Source organism: Pecten maximus, chromosome 19 (assembly GCF_902652985.1).
Source record: "Pecten maximus chromosome 19, xPecMax1.1, whole genome shotgun sequence".
Taxonomy (NCBI): domain Eukaryota; kingdom Metazoa; phylum Mollusca; class Bivalvia; order Pectinida; family Pectinidae; genus Pecten; species Pecten maximus.
This window is the reverse complement of record NC_047033.1, coordinates 12,557,556-12,571,616: the sequence shown is the minus strand read 5'-3', so window position 1 is coordinate 12,571,616 and position 14,061 is coordinate 12,557,556. Positions and strand designations below refer to the sequence as shown.

The following is a 14,061-nucleotide window of genomic DNA, read 5'->3' as shown; positions in this document are numbered from 1 at the left end:
AAAAGGCTAAAATCTTTAAACGACTTCTTCTCAATAACCAAGAGTCCCAGAGACCTAATATTTGGCCTGTAGCATGCTGGGGTGAAGGGCTACCAAGTTTGTTCAAATGAATGACCTTGACCTTCATTCAAGGTCACAGGGGTCAAAAAGGCTAAAATCTTCAAACGACTTCTTCTCAATAACCAACAGTCCCAGGGAGTTGATATTGGGTCTGTAGCATGCTGGGATGAAGGGCTACCTAGTTTGTTCAAATGAATGGCCTTGACCTTCATTCAAGGTCACAGGGGCCAAAAAGGCTAAAATCTTTAAACGACTTCTTCTCGATAACCAACAGTCCCAGAGACCTAATATTTGGCCTGTAGCATGCTGGGGTAAAGGGCTACCAAGTTTGTTCAAATGAATGACCTTGACTTTCATTCAAGGTCACAGGAGTCAAAAAGGCTAAAATCTTTAAACGACTTCTTCTCAATAACCAAGAGTCCCAGAGAGTTGATATTGGGTCTGTAGCATGCTGGGGTAAAGGGCTACCAAGTTTGTTCAAATGAATGACCTTGACCTTCATTCAAGGTCACAGGAGTCAAAAAGGCTAAAATCTTTAAACGACTTCTTCTCAATAACCAAGAGTCTCAGGGAGTTGATATTGGGTCTGTAGCATGCTGGGGTAAAGGGCTACCAAGTTTGTTCAAATGAATGACCTTGACCTTCATTCAAGGTCACGTCGATCAAGTATGCTTAAATCTTTAAATGACTTTTAGTGAAAAGCCAAAGTGCAGAGAGACATTATATTGGTCCTGTAGCATGCTTTCAAATAACTGCAGGATCCATATATGAAAAGATCACTGCATTGCAGGTGAGCGATTTGGGCCCATTGGGCCCTTGTTATGGAATGATTTTGATAGCTAATTAGATGCACTATTTTACAAGCACGAAGGTGGGAGGTACACTATATATCTTTGTGAAAACCTGTCCAATGCCCTGTAGGCAGGGCTTAAGAATTCCCCCTTTGCGTGATCATAATAGGAGACTAAATTTGTGAAAATAAAGTATTCACAAAATGAAAGTAATTAACAGTATATTGTAAACATGCACATTTTAGTTGTGATCTTATTTTTAAATTAGCACTGTCCATACTAAAATCATTCCTCTAATTTATGATTTCACTAATTATATTTTCTGTCATTTGCTTTCTTCTATACCATTTTTGGATACATCAATTTATTATCGCTCTAGTGGGTTTCAATTCAGTTACCGGTTATGTGCTAAAACTTGAGTGGTCGAGAATGAATATTTTTACAGTATATCCCACAGACAGTAAGGTGTGTAAAATGATTGTTTATCAAGCAATCCTACACACATCCTTAAAGCTTCCTGTCCCATATTTCCTTCTTATGATCGACGTTGAATATATTAGTGCAGGCTGATCATCTGGATTTAATAGAGTTATGGCCCTTTTTCATATTTTCTGGACTAGGACATCATAAAATTTCATTAGATTTTGCTTTGAAACCTGATACATGTAGAATAGAATTATATAGTTATACATATCTTACCATGTAACTTTCTTGTCAATTTTCAGGTATCAAGGAGAAATGAAAGAAGCAGCTTTTAGTGTTGGACTGCGGGGCATTCATACTGATGATGTAGATAAGGTCAAGGACATCATCAGTGCGACCTTTGACAAGGTCATCAGGTGAGTACTAACACCTGTCAGTGTTGGGGCATCCCTACTGACGACGTAGATAAGGTGAGGGTTATCATCAGTGTGACCTTTGACAAGGTCATCAGGTAAGTTTTAATACCAGTCAACGTTGGAGCATCCATACTGACAATGAAGATAAGGTCAAGGTTATCATCAGTGTGACCTTTGACAAGGTCATCAGGTGAGTACTAACACCAGTCAGTGTTTGATCTTGATAGGCAAATTAAAGTTAAAGTCATGTTTTCACTGAATTTGAATTACATTCTCTGTACATTAAATTGTAGTGCATTAAAAAATAACACTCCTAGTACCCTATCATTGGGAAACTTGTGATGGATCAAACTTTTGAAAAAATATTAACCATATTGATTTCACATCGCTATTAAAATTGCCCTGCGTCTGTTGTCTGTGGTCCGTGGTCTGTCCGTAGGTCCGTAAACAATTCTTGTTATTGCTATTTCTCAGAAAGCACTAATAGGATCTTTCTCAAATTTCATATGTGAGTTCCCCTGGTCCCAAGGTGTGCATGTTGCATTTTGGAACCGATTGGAAAATAACATTGCCGACAGGCAGCCATCTTGGATTTTGACAATTGCAGGTTGTCATGCTATGTCGTGTTATATAAAGTTATTAAATGTTTTGAAGGAAGAGTGAAAGAAGGGAAAAGAAGAAAAAAATCAGTCTTTCATTTGACTGATACTGATCATTCAATGATGGGCACCCAGATCCCTAAGGGATCTTTTGTCATTTTAACAAGGCAGCAAATTCATTACAAGGATATGTGGGTGGTGAGCTTTTTGCTTATCAAAATTCTAGCCTAAAGGTGCTAAAATTAGGCCTTTCTTTACAAATCAATGATTACAGTATGTGTGTCATATGGGATTTTGAACTGGCTAAATCATGGTTTGTTTAAATGCTTATATTGTTATTAAATTATAACTTAAGTGATAATTTTATTTTGATGTAGGATCCTCAGGGCTCTTCCTATAACATATCTACCCAATGGCAGGACTCCAGGTTTGTCCGACAGGGACCACCCATAGAAGTGATTTAATTCAAACGCCATCATTATAATAAGCTGCATTGTCTCCAGTACCCACCATGTATAGATTGTTTATCAGGAGTCCCCCTGTAGGATACATACTATACTGGTATAGCCCTTACTCCTATAAGAGGTCTTAGACCACCCATTTGGTGAATCGTCGACACTGTACCCTTTCTTGTGGAACCTCTAACTTTGTTAGAAATGGCAAAAAAAATAGTCCATGAAAACAAATGTGTCCATAGGGTAAAAACAGAACAGATTTGTTTTCACATTAATCATTTGTATGAAAATAACATCTTTGGAAGGAGACCAAGCTATCGGTTACTAATATAGCAATGTTGTTAGGTCCATGACTCTATAAGGTCATCACTTTCGAATTAAAAGTCATTTCTAGATCAGCATTTGCAAAATTATTTATTTGCAATATGTCTGAAGAGTAAGTTCACGAAATAGAGTATTCGTGAAATCAAAGTGATTTACAGTTTATATCATGGGTGATGGTTTATATTGTATTTATTGTATTAACATTATGCAAAGTAATGTGACCTTTGACCTACAGTGAGTATTGTTGTATATTATATCTATTGTAATGTGTAATAATGTGACCTTTGACCTAAAATGAGGATTGTCGTATATTATATCTATTGTATTACCGTAATGTGTAATAATGTGACCTTTGACCTACAGTGACGATTGTATATTATATCTATTGTTATGTGTAATAATGTCACCTTTGACCTACAGTGAGGGTTTTGACCAGAAGAACATTGATGCCCTACTACATCGTATCGAGCTGGGACTGAAACACCAGTCTGCAAATTTTGGCCTCAACATGGCATTGGTAAGCATGGCGATGGACATTCTTCCGTACTAACATATATATACATGTATGTGTAATGTTCAACCAGACCATTAAATATCCTCTTTGTAAAACTAGAATATAACGCACCTTACTAGCTCAGACTAGTGGAAATATCCCTTTAGCCTAGTGGTAGGATGGGAGAGTATGGGTCACCTTACTAGCTCAGACTAGTGGGAATTTCCCTTTAGCCTAGTGGTAGAATGGGAGAGTATAGGTCACCTTACTAGCCCAGACTAGTGGGTATCCCTTTAGCCTAGTGGTAGAATGGGAGAGTATAGGTCGCCTTACTAGCTCAGACTAGTGGGAATTTCCCTTTAGCCTAGTGGTAGAATGGGAGAGTATAGGTCGCCTTACTAGCTCAGACTAGTGGGAATTTCTTTTTAGCCTAGTGGTAGGATGTGGAGAGTATAGGTCACCTTACTAGCTCAGGCTAGTGGGAATTTCCCTTTAGCCTAGTGGTAGACTGGGAGAGTATAGGTCGCCTTACTAGCTTAGGCTACTGTGAATTTTCCTTTAGCCTAGTGGTTGGATGTTTGCTGTGAAAGCAAGAGCCTGCTTGTTCAAGCCTTGGAATGGGCAGGATATTTTTTCACTACTTCTATTTCTTCTATGTACCAGTATCAACCAGTCTACAATTAGCCCCTATCCCTAGGAGAATATAGAGGGAGGGGACGTATTATCAAGCACCCCTTGTTTCAAAGCTAATTTCATATGGCCGTATTCAGTAAATGGAAAAGAGGAGGGGGCTTAGTGCCAAACATCAGTGTAATGTTAATCGATGCTGACCATTTTTATGCGTCTTAAGCGTCTGTTTGTATAATTATAATGGGGGCCGTGGTGGCCGAGTGGTTAAGGTGTCCCGACACTTAACCGCTAGCCCTCCAACTCTGGGTCACGAGTTTGAAACCCACATGGGGCAGTTGCCAGGTACTGACTCTAGGCTGGTGGGTTTTTCTCCGGGTACTCCGCTTTCCTCCATCTCCAGAATCTGGCACTTCCTTAAATGACCCTGGTTGTTAATATCATGTTAAACAAAATAAACCAATCCAAGAGTTATCAATGAATGTCCAGTATTGGTATTTTACCCATAATATGTCAGTTCTACATGGATAAAATGAATAGATTGGCTGAAAATGATGATAAAATAAACAAATTGAAAGAAAATCATGATAGAATAAAAGAAATGGAAGAAAATCATGTTGAACATATTAGAAGTAAATCCTATGTAATGACATTGTGTACCACAATCCATGCCGGCTTGACGTCACACACCTGTGTTCACATAATTGTATTCTACAGTTTTGTTTCTGGTATTAAAGGAATATGGTTGAAAAAATTGAATGTTTTGTTCATTATAGAATCTGGCCTCAGTCTGGAACCATGACGGAGACCCAATGTTGGCACTTCAGATCAACAGACAGATTACACAATTCCGACAGGCCCTCACTGACAACCCATCCTTCCTTCAGGACAAGGTCAAACAGTACTTCAAGGTCAGTTAATATATAGTTTGATTAACTATACATTATATAGCACACACTCTTAAATTTTTTTTTAAATTACCCCATTGTGTTTTCATTTCAGACTTTATGAAACAAGTCGGAGATTTTGTAAAATGTAGACGTAAACAAGATCGTTTTAATATCCTTGAATTTGACAAAGGTCTGCTGGTAGCAGATAGTAAGCTATTAAAAGAATTGGCTGAAATCTTATAAGCATGCTGGTTACCATAAGTCACTGTAGGAGAGTTTTAGACACATAACAAGGATTCTGTCTCTGATTTTAGTGAATTTTGACAGCTGGTTACAATCAAGGATTCTGTCTCTAATTTTAGTGAATTTTGACAGCTGGTGGCCATGAGGGTGAACAGCTCCTGTAAGTACTCAAGAGCTGTTCTATTTAATGCATTGTATGTGTACATCAAAATCTTATATTGTGACCTGTATCTATTGTTTTTATTGTAGGACAATCCCCATTGTCTGGTGATCACTATGGAGCCTGACAAAGACTTTGAGGAGGTCAGAAGCAAAGAGGAATCCGAAAGACTGAAGCAGCATGTTAGCCAACTGACCGCTGCTGACCGCAAGATTATTCTAGACACAGGTGAGAGATTATACAGATGCTTACAAGTCCAGGTACTGACAGTCAGGGTCCAGTGGTTCAAGAGGTCATTAGCTTAATCATTTGATTAATGAAAATCTCATTTCCCCTTAACATCAAAACCCGAATGTGTGTATTCCTTAAAATAGACAAGTAGGAAGAGACTGATGAGGGTTAAAGTTTCATAGAATTTTGTCAAGTTCGTTTTACAAGAAATTATAATATCAGGATTTAAAAATTGTTATTAAATTATGATTAGCCTGATCACCTTTTGAATAACTGTCATGGGTAGGGGTGATATATGCTAAAGGTCACATGGTAGGGGTCACAAGTGATGTTGAGGAGACTTAATTGAGGACTTTTTATTGATTCATGTTCAGATGTGATACCAACCAATAAAAAGAATTGACCAACTTTGTTCTCTAATCCAAGAGATTAAAAACTTTCAAAAATGTGTCCTGCACCAATTTCGGAATAGATAAAATAATCTTAAGACAGCTCTTCACCAGAGTGAGAATTTGTCTGTCGGTCATTGTTATATGAATGCCAGAATAAATTATCTGCTGGTTAACATTTAACAAAATGGAAAGAGCCCTGATGATGTGGCGGCTATGGTTAGATTTCAGAATAAAGGGTAGAACGATGGTATTGTATCTGATGGCCATATATTATATGGTAAAGATAAGGGGGCGAACTGGGAGACTGAGATGATAGCTTGGAACATAGGTGTGGGGTTCAAACTCAGGAACACAGGTTAAGGTGACACGTGTGAGGGGGCACATATGAGGGTGACACTAATTAGGGGGAAGCACATGTTAGGGGGGGCACTTGTGAGGGGGCACACATGAGGGTGACACATGTTAGCAGGGGGCACATGTGAGGAGGCACATGTGAGGGGGACACATGTGAGGGGGGCACACATGTGAGGAGGACACATGTGAGGGGGGCACATGTTATGAGGGGGCACATGTTATGAGGGGGCACATGTTATGAGGGGGACACATGTGAGGGGGACACATGTGAGGAGGACACATGTTAGGGGAGCACACGTACATGTGAGGATAACACAGATGCGTAAAAATGTGATTGTATAAAAGATGTTTTCTCTCTTTTGATAGGAAAGGAACTTCTGACAAATCAGATGACTCCCGAGGATGTGAACTGCCTTCCCACAATCCACCTGGATGAGATTGAAAGAAAAATAAAGCCTGAAGCAGTAGAAGCTATCAAACTAGGTGAGAATTCCCTGTCTTTGTATATCTGATTATGTCAAAGGGACTTGTTGGTTAGAATTCTGTGTCTTTGTATTTCTGATCACAGGGACTTGGTGGTGAGAATTCTGTGTCTTTGTATATCTGATCACAGGGACTTGGTGGTTAGAATTCTGTATCTTTGTATATCTGATCACAGGGACTTGGTGGTGAGAATTCTGTATCTTTGTATATCTGATCATAGGGACTTGGTGGTTAGAATTCTGTGTCTTTGTATATCTGATCACAGGGACTTGGTGGTGAGAATTCTGTGGTTTTGTATATCTGACCACAGGGACTTGGTGGTGAGAATTCTGTGTCTTTATATATCTGACCACAGGGACTTGGTGGGGAGAATTCTGTATCTTTGTATATCTGATCACAGGGACTTGGTTCAAATGTAACAGTATTTTGATGATGAGAAAACAAGATTTGCGGCTACTAACTCAAATGTGATATTTATGTTGAAGGAGGAGTTTCGGTACAGAAATGTGCGGCACCAACCAATGGAGTATCCTACCTGAGGATGATATCAAACCTGGCCTCCGTGTCGGATGACCTCAAACCCTACATACCTCTCTTCTGTAATGTTATAACTAAGTAAGTGGCAGGTTCTGACAAAGTAAACCAATCTCATGGCAAATAGAATGATCTCTTGTATGTGATTGGATTGCAACATTATAATCAAATAGTCTTATAATACCAGGATATTTTTGAAATGATATAAAAAGAACTATCAATGATAATGTAAGAGAATTTCAAATTTTTATAGATAATCTTAAATTGCATGGTTTTCAAGTCATTTACAATTTAAGCATAAGGAATTATTTTTCCATATCACATGACTTTTATACATTTCATACCAAAATCTGACAAGAATGAAAACTTAATAGTTTCATAAACCATCAAATTAGAAGTCCATTCAGAAAACATAATTAGGGTCCCAGTATCACATTTAATACAGATATGTTTTGCTTATTAATATATTATTGTGATGTTAAATTAAGACAATTAAATTGATATCAAAGAGTCATTGTGATATAATATGACATGAAAACAAAATTTTCGTATTCTCTATATATGTATCCTTGAAATCTGTCTATTCATGAGTAGCAGGGAGATTGTCTTCTGAATGTGTGAAAGTAAACGAAACAACAGAAGGTTTATTAACATAGCTTAAGTTAATGAGTGTGTAAAAATGGTGAGCCCAACACAGAGATTCATTCAATGGTCCGATTTATTTGCGAGCGTTGTTGACATGTTTGGGCTATAGGGTAGCTGTCATCAGAATGGTTCTGATGACAGCTACTCTATAGCCCAAACATGTCAACAACGCTCGCAAATAAATCGGACCATTGATTGAATCTCCGTGTTGGGCTCATCATTTTTACGCACTCATTACCTGGATTTTTGGTGAGACTTGTATATACATACTTGTATCCACGACAGATTTGTGTTGATTGCTACAACTTTCTACGTTCTGGGAAGTTGGGTCTCCACCCCCTGTATTGATAGCTTAAAGTTGTTATTCTGAACACAGGCACTAGCTGTCTCTATATTTAGATCATAGTCTATATACAATGTATATTTAAAAATAAAATATAAGAGTTTTTTTGTTGTAACCCCACTCCAGCGTTTTTAGTAATCTCCTTTCATCACTTCCCGAAAATTTATCCAAACGGTTTTCAAACGATTTGGTGAGTATCACATTCTCAGGTAAGGAATTCCAGTTGCCAACAGCTCACTAAGTAACAGAATAGTTCCTCATGTTCAACCTGCTTTTTGATTTATCCAGGCTGAGCTAATGTCCTAAGGTCCTTTTATCTTGTTTTATCAACAAAAGTCCTTGTAATGTTGTTAAATCAAAGCCTTTTCTCATTAGAAATTTCGATTTTTTTTATTTTGATAAATTAAAGATTAAATAAATGGTCTATGGTTGTCTGTTGACAGGATGGGAGCTGGAGACCATGACTACAAGTCTCTATCACAGGATATAGACTTATATACAGGGGGACTGTCTGCTGGGGTTCATGTCAAGGCTCATCACACAGACGACAACATGTATGAACAGGTAAACACAGGATATAGACTTATATACAGGGGGACTGTCTGCTGGGGTTCATGTCAAGGCTCACCACACAGACGACAACATGTATGAACAGGTAAACACAGGATATAGACTTATATACAGGGGGACTGTCTGTAGGGGTTCATGTCAAGGTTCATCACACAGACGACAACATGTATGAACAGGTAAACACAGGGTATAGACTTATATACAGGGGGACTGTCTGCTGGGGTTCATGTCAACTCTCATCACACAGACAACAACATGTACGAACAGGTAAACACAAAATCAACAGCAAAGTTCACCAACTAATTTGAACCTCTTGGAGTGAAGTTTTAAGATTGGGTTTCATAATATACTACTGACAGAGTTGTGGCCCTTTATTGACAATGTATCTATTTGTTCAGGGAATATCTCTTCATCATTTGTATATCAGTACCTCCTTGAATTATTAAATGTCAGGAACTTAGCCATTCAGAAAGTGTGAAAACCAATCTTATATGATTATAATGAGCATAACTCGTTTTGATTTCATTTCAGGGTGTAATGTTTACCTCCCACTGTTTAGAAAGGAATCTGGAGAAGATGTTGGGACTCTGGACTGATGTATTTTCCAGGTAATTAAGCTAGAGAAAATCTGCTTGCTCACACAAAAGCTTAAAACACAGGGTTTTCGAGAGATGCGGTTATGGAGACTATGACAATGTTTTGTGATCTCAATTATATAGAGTAAATGTTCTGTAAGCTTGACATATTTATGTTTGTTAGTACAGAGCAACCCGCTTATTTGCATAGCCCTTTTTCCATGACAAAATATGCAAATAACCGGAGTATTCGTATAGGCGGAGTTGGGTTTTGGCCCCTCTTATACACATGTAGATCGTCAGGTAGATACTCAAAATGGGCGCTATATGATTGTTTACGTTATTTGCATTAGAAATATATTTTTAAAAAAAACTGTTTAAAATATAAAAGTAAATACGAAATACATGGGTTGTTATTCTTTGTAAATGTACAAATAAAAATATTTGCATACACTTCATTGTTTACTACTTGTCACTCTGGGTCCGATATCGGTCATACACACGTGGGTTGGCAGTACGATGTACAATGTCATCGTTTCAATTAACATTCATTATCGACTCGAGATGCGTTGTATTCCTGCTATGAGTATATTAGTTGTTTGATCATAGATGATGAACTGCTGAAGCAATAGATTGTCTAAAATGACCGTGACATGTGTATTGTTGTTTGGGTTTGTTTTGGAAAATGGCGCACACAAAAAGAGTTGTCGTTCATTACACATATGCCCCCACAATGCAACGCGCCTAGTAAACAATCATGGCGATCGCAACCTGCCTCAGCGAGTGTTCAAGTGCACAGAACACAGGTTTAGATCGATGCTATAATAAATAAACAAATCTCATCAAAAGATGAGACATAAAAATATTTTATTCAGTAATTCTTCTGCACAATGCTACTGATATGGTATGGATAATAACTAAATGTCGATATCGATGCATCGAACGTAACCTGTAATGATGAAGTGTGAACCAATGATTAGATAACGTTGTACATCGTGTCAAATCAATATGTAAGTTTAAAACACATTTCATAAAACTTTTATTACGGGAAAATCACAAAAATACCCTAAAATAAATTAAAATTTTTCGATTTTTTTGGAATTTTTATATGCATATAAGCGGGAGTCGGTGTTTTAGTCGATGCAAATACACGGGATTAAAATACAAAGATAAAGAAGAAGAAAATCGGGACCTGAGAATTTTATGCAAATAAGCGGGTTATTCAAATAACCGATATGCAAATAAGTGGGCTCCTCTGTATAATTATTGGTTTTGTTTTCAATACCACTGTTCTCCTTTTGAGAACATGGCATTACATGGATTTTACCTATATTTACATGGAGAATGTCATCTGTAAAGCAGAAGATGCCTTCCCTACTGGAACACCTGGTCTCATCAATAGTTCTTAACTTAGTCTTAAGGAAATAACTAACTTAAATTTTTCCATACGAAGTCATCATAGAATCAGGAAAACATCCTAGGAACCTTTCTGAAATTCTGTAATGCTTTCCTATGGAAAATTTTAAGTTAAGGAATTTCCTTAAGACTAAGTTAAGGAACGATGATGAAACTGGCCCCGGGTCTTATATTCTCATAGTACTCTTTTAAGGATTTTATTTTAAAAAACGTTATACATTGTACAATTATAGCCTTTTCATAAGGTCAATACATGGTTTTATTAACCCTTTCAACCCTAAAAAACATTAGTGGACTCTGCCATTCATTCATCATATGAAGTCCAATATGGTCAGTAGGGGTGAAAGGGTTAACCTGAAAAAAAATATTGACCAAGGATGAAGTCAATCAGAAAATGTGAAAATATGATTTCATAATAACCAAATTATTCATCAAAGAACAGTATCATGCTTGTAATTTTTATCCTGAAGTAATATGATTTTGGAGATCAGTTGGTGTATATTGAACAGCATGGTAATGATTAGGAAAGTTTCCTTTTTTTTTACTAGTTGGTAAGAAGAATTGAGAATACGGCCGAGTGTTTTTAACCATGCATATCATATTTCTTTACTTCCTTTACAGACCCGACCTAAAGGACAATGACCGATTCTTGACCTTAGTCAATATGACAGCTGCTGAGATGTCATCGTCAGTCGTCAGCATGGGTCACTCCTTTGCTATAAGTCATTCCAGGGCAGGACTGACCCCCGCAGGATTTCTACAGGAACAGTTTGGAGGCATGACACAGGTGAATCAATTGTCTGACAATGTTGAATCCTGACTGTTGTAGAAGTATCTTCGAATCCAGATCCAAAGACTTATTTTTGGTGCCTAGTAGTAACCAATTTTTTTCTTGTTCCAATTTTTTTTCCCAAATTTTGATCTTAAAAAGATTCGGATTTATATTCAGATAATTATTTTGCCTAGAGTTTTAGCTTCTGTTATTTGCTTACATGGGATTGCTATACTGTCTCACTGTTTATGTACTGTATAACATTGATAATTATAATTCCTCGCATATACAGCAAAACTTGGCTATGATAAATTTAATAGTAATGGTGGGCCGATGATTGAAAATAATTGAAAATTAGTTGGAATAGAAAATAAAGCTGATCATCAATGACAATTTCAAAAGGCAATTAATTGGAAATTTCCGAAAGTGTTTGTAAATATTCAGCTTCACGAATTTTTGTAATGTTACAGAACCAAGAAGTAGTTGATCTTGTATTTTATGATAATTATATTCATTGGTCGTTTACAAGTGATTAAGGAGATTTAAAAACATTAACAACCATTAAATGCTTTGTTTGTGTTCAGTATTAAAACTATTGATTAAGGCTAAGATGTGTAATAAATGTACTTGAGATGTACATAAATATTCTACAAAAGGGCAACTCTGTGCTAAATTTAGAAAACCAATTATAATCAATAATCGATCTATTTCAAGTTTCTAATTATCAATTAAAAAAAAAGAAACAATTCCCATCACTTAGAAATAGTTTCTTATATCAGAAATTCATTATAGGATTTTAAGATAATAATTTGAGTCAAAGGGGATTTTTATTTACTTGGTAATGGCAGTTTGTATCAAGTCTTATCAAGTTTTACAGTATGTACAGTTGTCGCCCCAGTAAGATACTAGATGCTTCCTACTGGCTCGACTAGGGAGAATTCTCTTAAGCCATGGTAGAAAATTAGATTACTAGTAAACCAAAGGTCCAGACTCAATTTTTAGGCATGAAAATATAAATACAACTAATAATGACATATTTTATTCATTAATATAGTGAACATTTTAACAAAATCTTTGATAGGAGTGGTATTGGTAGGATGCAGGGCTACTTGACTCTAGGGTCACTGGTTTGAGTCCCAACACATGCAGATGCTGTGTTGTGTCCTTGAACATGATACTTTACTCTGTTGTGTTCCAGTTAACTCGGCTGTAAATAAGTATGTGGTAGGGCAGTACTAGAAATGTTGTGTGTAAGCTGTTTAACTCCGAAATGTGTGGTAGGGCAGTGCAAGAAATGTTGTGTGTAAGCTGTTTAACTCCGAAATGTGTGGTAGGGCAGTACAAGAAATGTTGTGTGTAAGCTGTTTAACTCCGAAATGTGTGGTAGGGCAGTACAAGAAATATTGTGTGTAAGCTGTTTAACTCCGAAATGTGTGGTAGGGCAGTACAAGAAATATTGTGTGTAAGCTGTTTAACTCCGAAATGTGTGGTAGGGCAGTGCAAGAAATGTTGTGTGTAAGCTGTTTAACTCCCAAATGTGTGGTAGGGCAGTGCAAGAAATGTTGTGTGTAAGCTGTTTAATTCCGAAATGTGTGGTAGGGCAGTGCAAGAAATGTTGTGTGTATAAGCTGTTTAACTCCGAAATGTGTGGTAGGGCAGTGCAAGAAATATTGTGTGTAAGCAGTTAGCGCTGAAATGACAGCTCAGGCTGTATGCTCCCCAGGGAGTTGAGAGAGACATTGGCTGGTTGCTAAAGGCCCAATAATCACGGATGATAATTAGTGAATCGCTTTGAGACATCTATGTTCCTGTGATATAGCAGTATATAAAAACTTTGCATTATTATTATTAGATTCTCTACGTGTCGAGCCAAACATTCTCATGTCGTTAAGATTTATTTCGATGGCAGCATTACAGTTTGTACTTTTGTTTCTCTCACAGCTAGAGCTTTTGAATTCTATTGTTGGAGGGGACCAAGAGTCAGTCTTCAAGGTCATAGATAAAATGGAAGAGATCGGCAAATGTTTATTGAATAAGTCCAACTTAAGGTTAGTAACTCTGCCAGCACTGAATACCTCAACAGAGTAGCTTTCTTATCAGGCCAAATGAAGAAATGTTGTGTATTCCAGAATTTTAGAATAAGACAGGCAGGTTTTGTGCTTAATCAAATATTTTTGATATGTTTTTTTTATTGAGTCTATTTAACATTGCTTTCTATATCGTTATTATAGGATCTTGAATGAGATTTTATGAAAAAAGTCTTTT

At 37.0% G+C, this 14,061-nt stretch overlaps 1 protein-coding gene across 1 annotated transcript in view; it reads left to right on the top strand.

Moving 5' to 3' along the window:
- The window catches only part of LOC117317414 (presequence protease, mitochondrial-like), a 39,932-nt gene that overhangs the window by 11,230 nt on the left and 14,641 nt on the right, over positions 1-14,061 (top strand). Inside the window, exons 11-20 of the mRNA XM_033872225.1 lie at positions 1,577-1,690; positions 3,489-3,585; positions 4,965-5,099; positions 5,571-5,709; positions 6,825-6,941; positions 7,427-7,556; positions 8,907-9,027; positions 9,565-9,641; positions 11,646-11,811; positions 13,738-13,844. Coding sequence (XP_033728116.1) covers positions 1,577-1,690; positions 3,489-3,585; positions 4,965-5,099; positions 5,571-5,709; positions 6,825-6,941; positions 7,427-7,556; positions 8,907-9,027; positions 9,565-9,641; positions 11,646-11,811; positions 13,738-13,844 — 1,203 coding nt within the window. The remainder of the gene's footprint in view (positions 1-1,576; positions 1,691-3,488; positions 3,586-4,964; positions 5,100-5,570; positions 5,710-6,824; positions 6,942-7,426; positions 7,557-8,906; positions 9,028-9,564; positions 9,642-11,645; positions 11,812-13,737; positions 13,845-14,061) is intronic.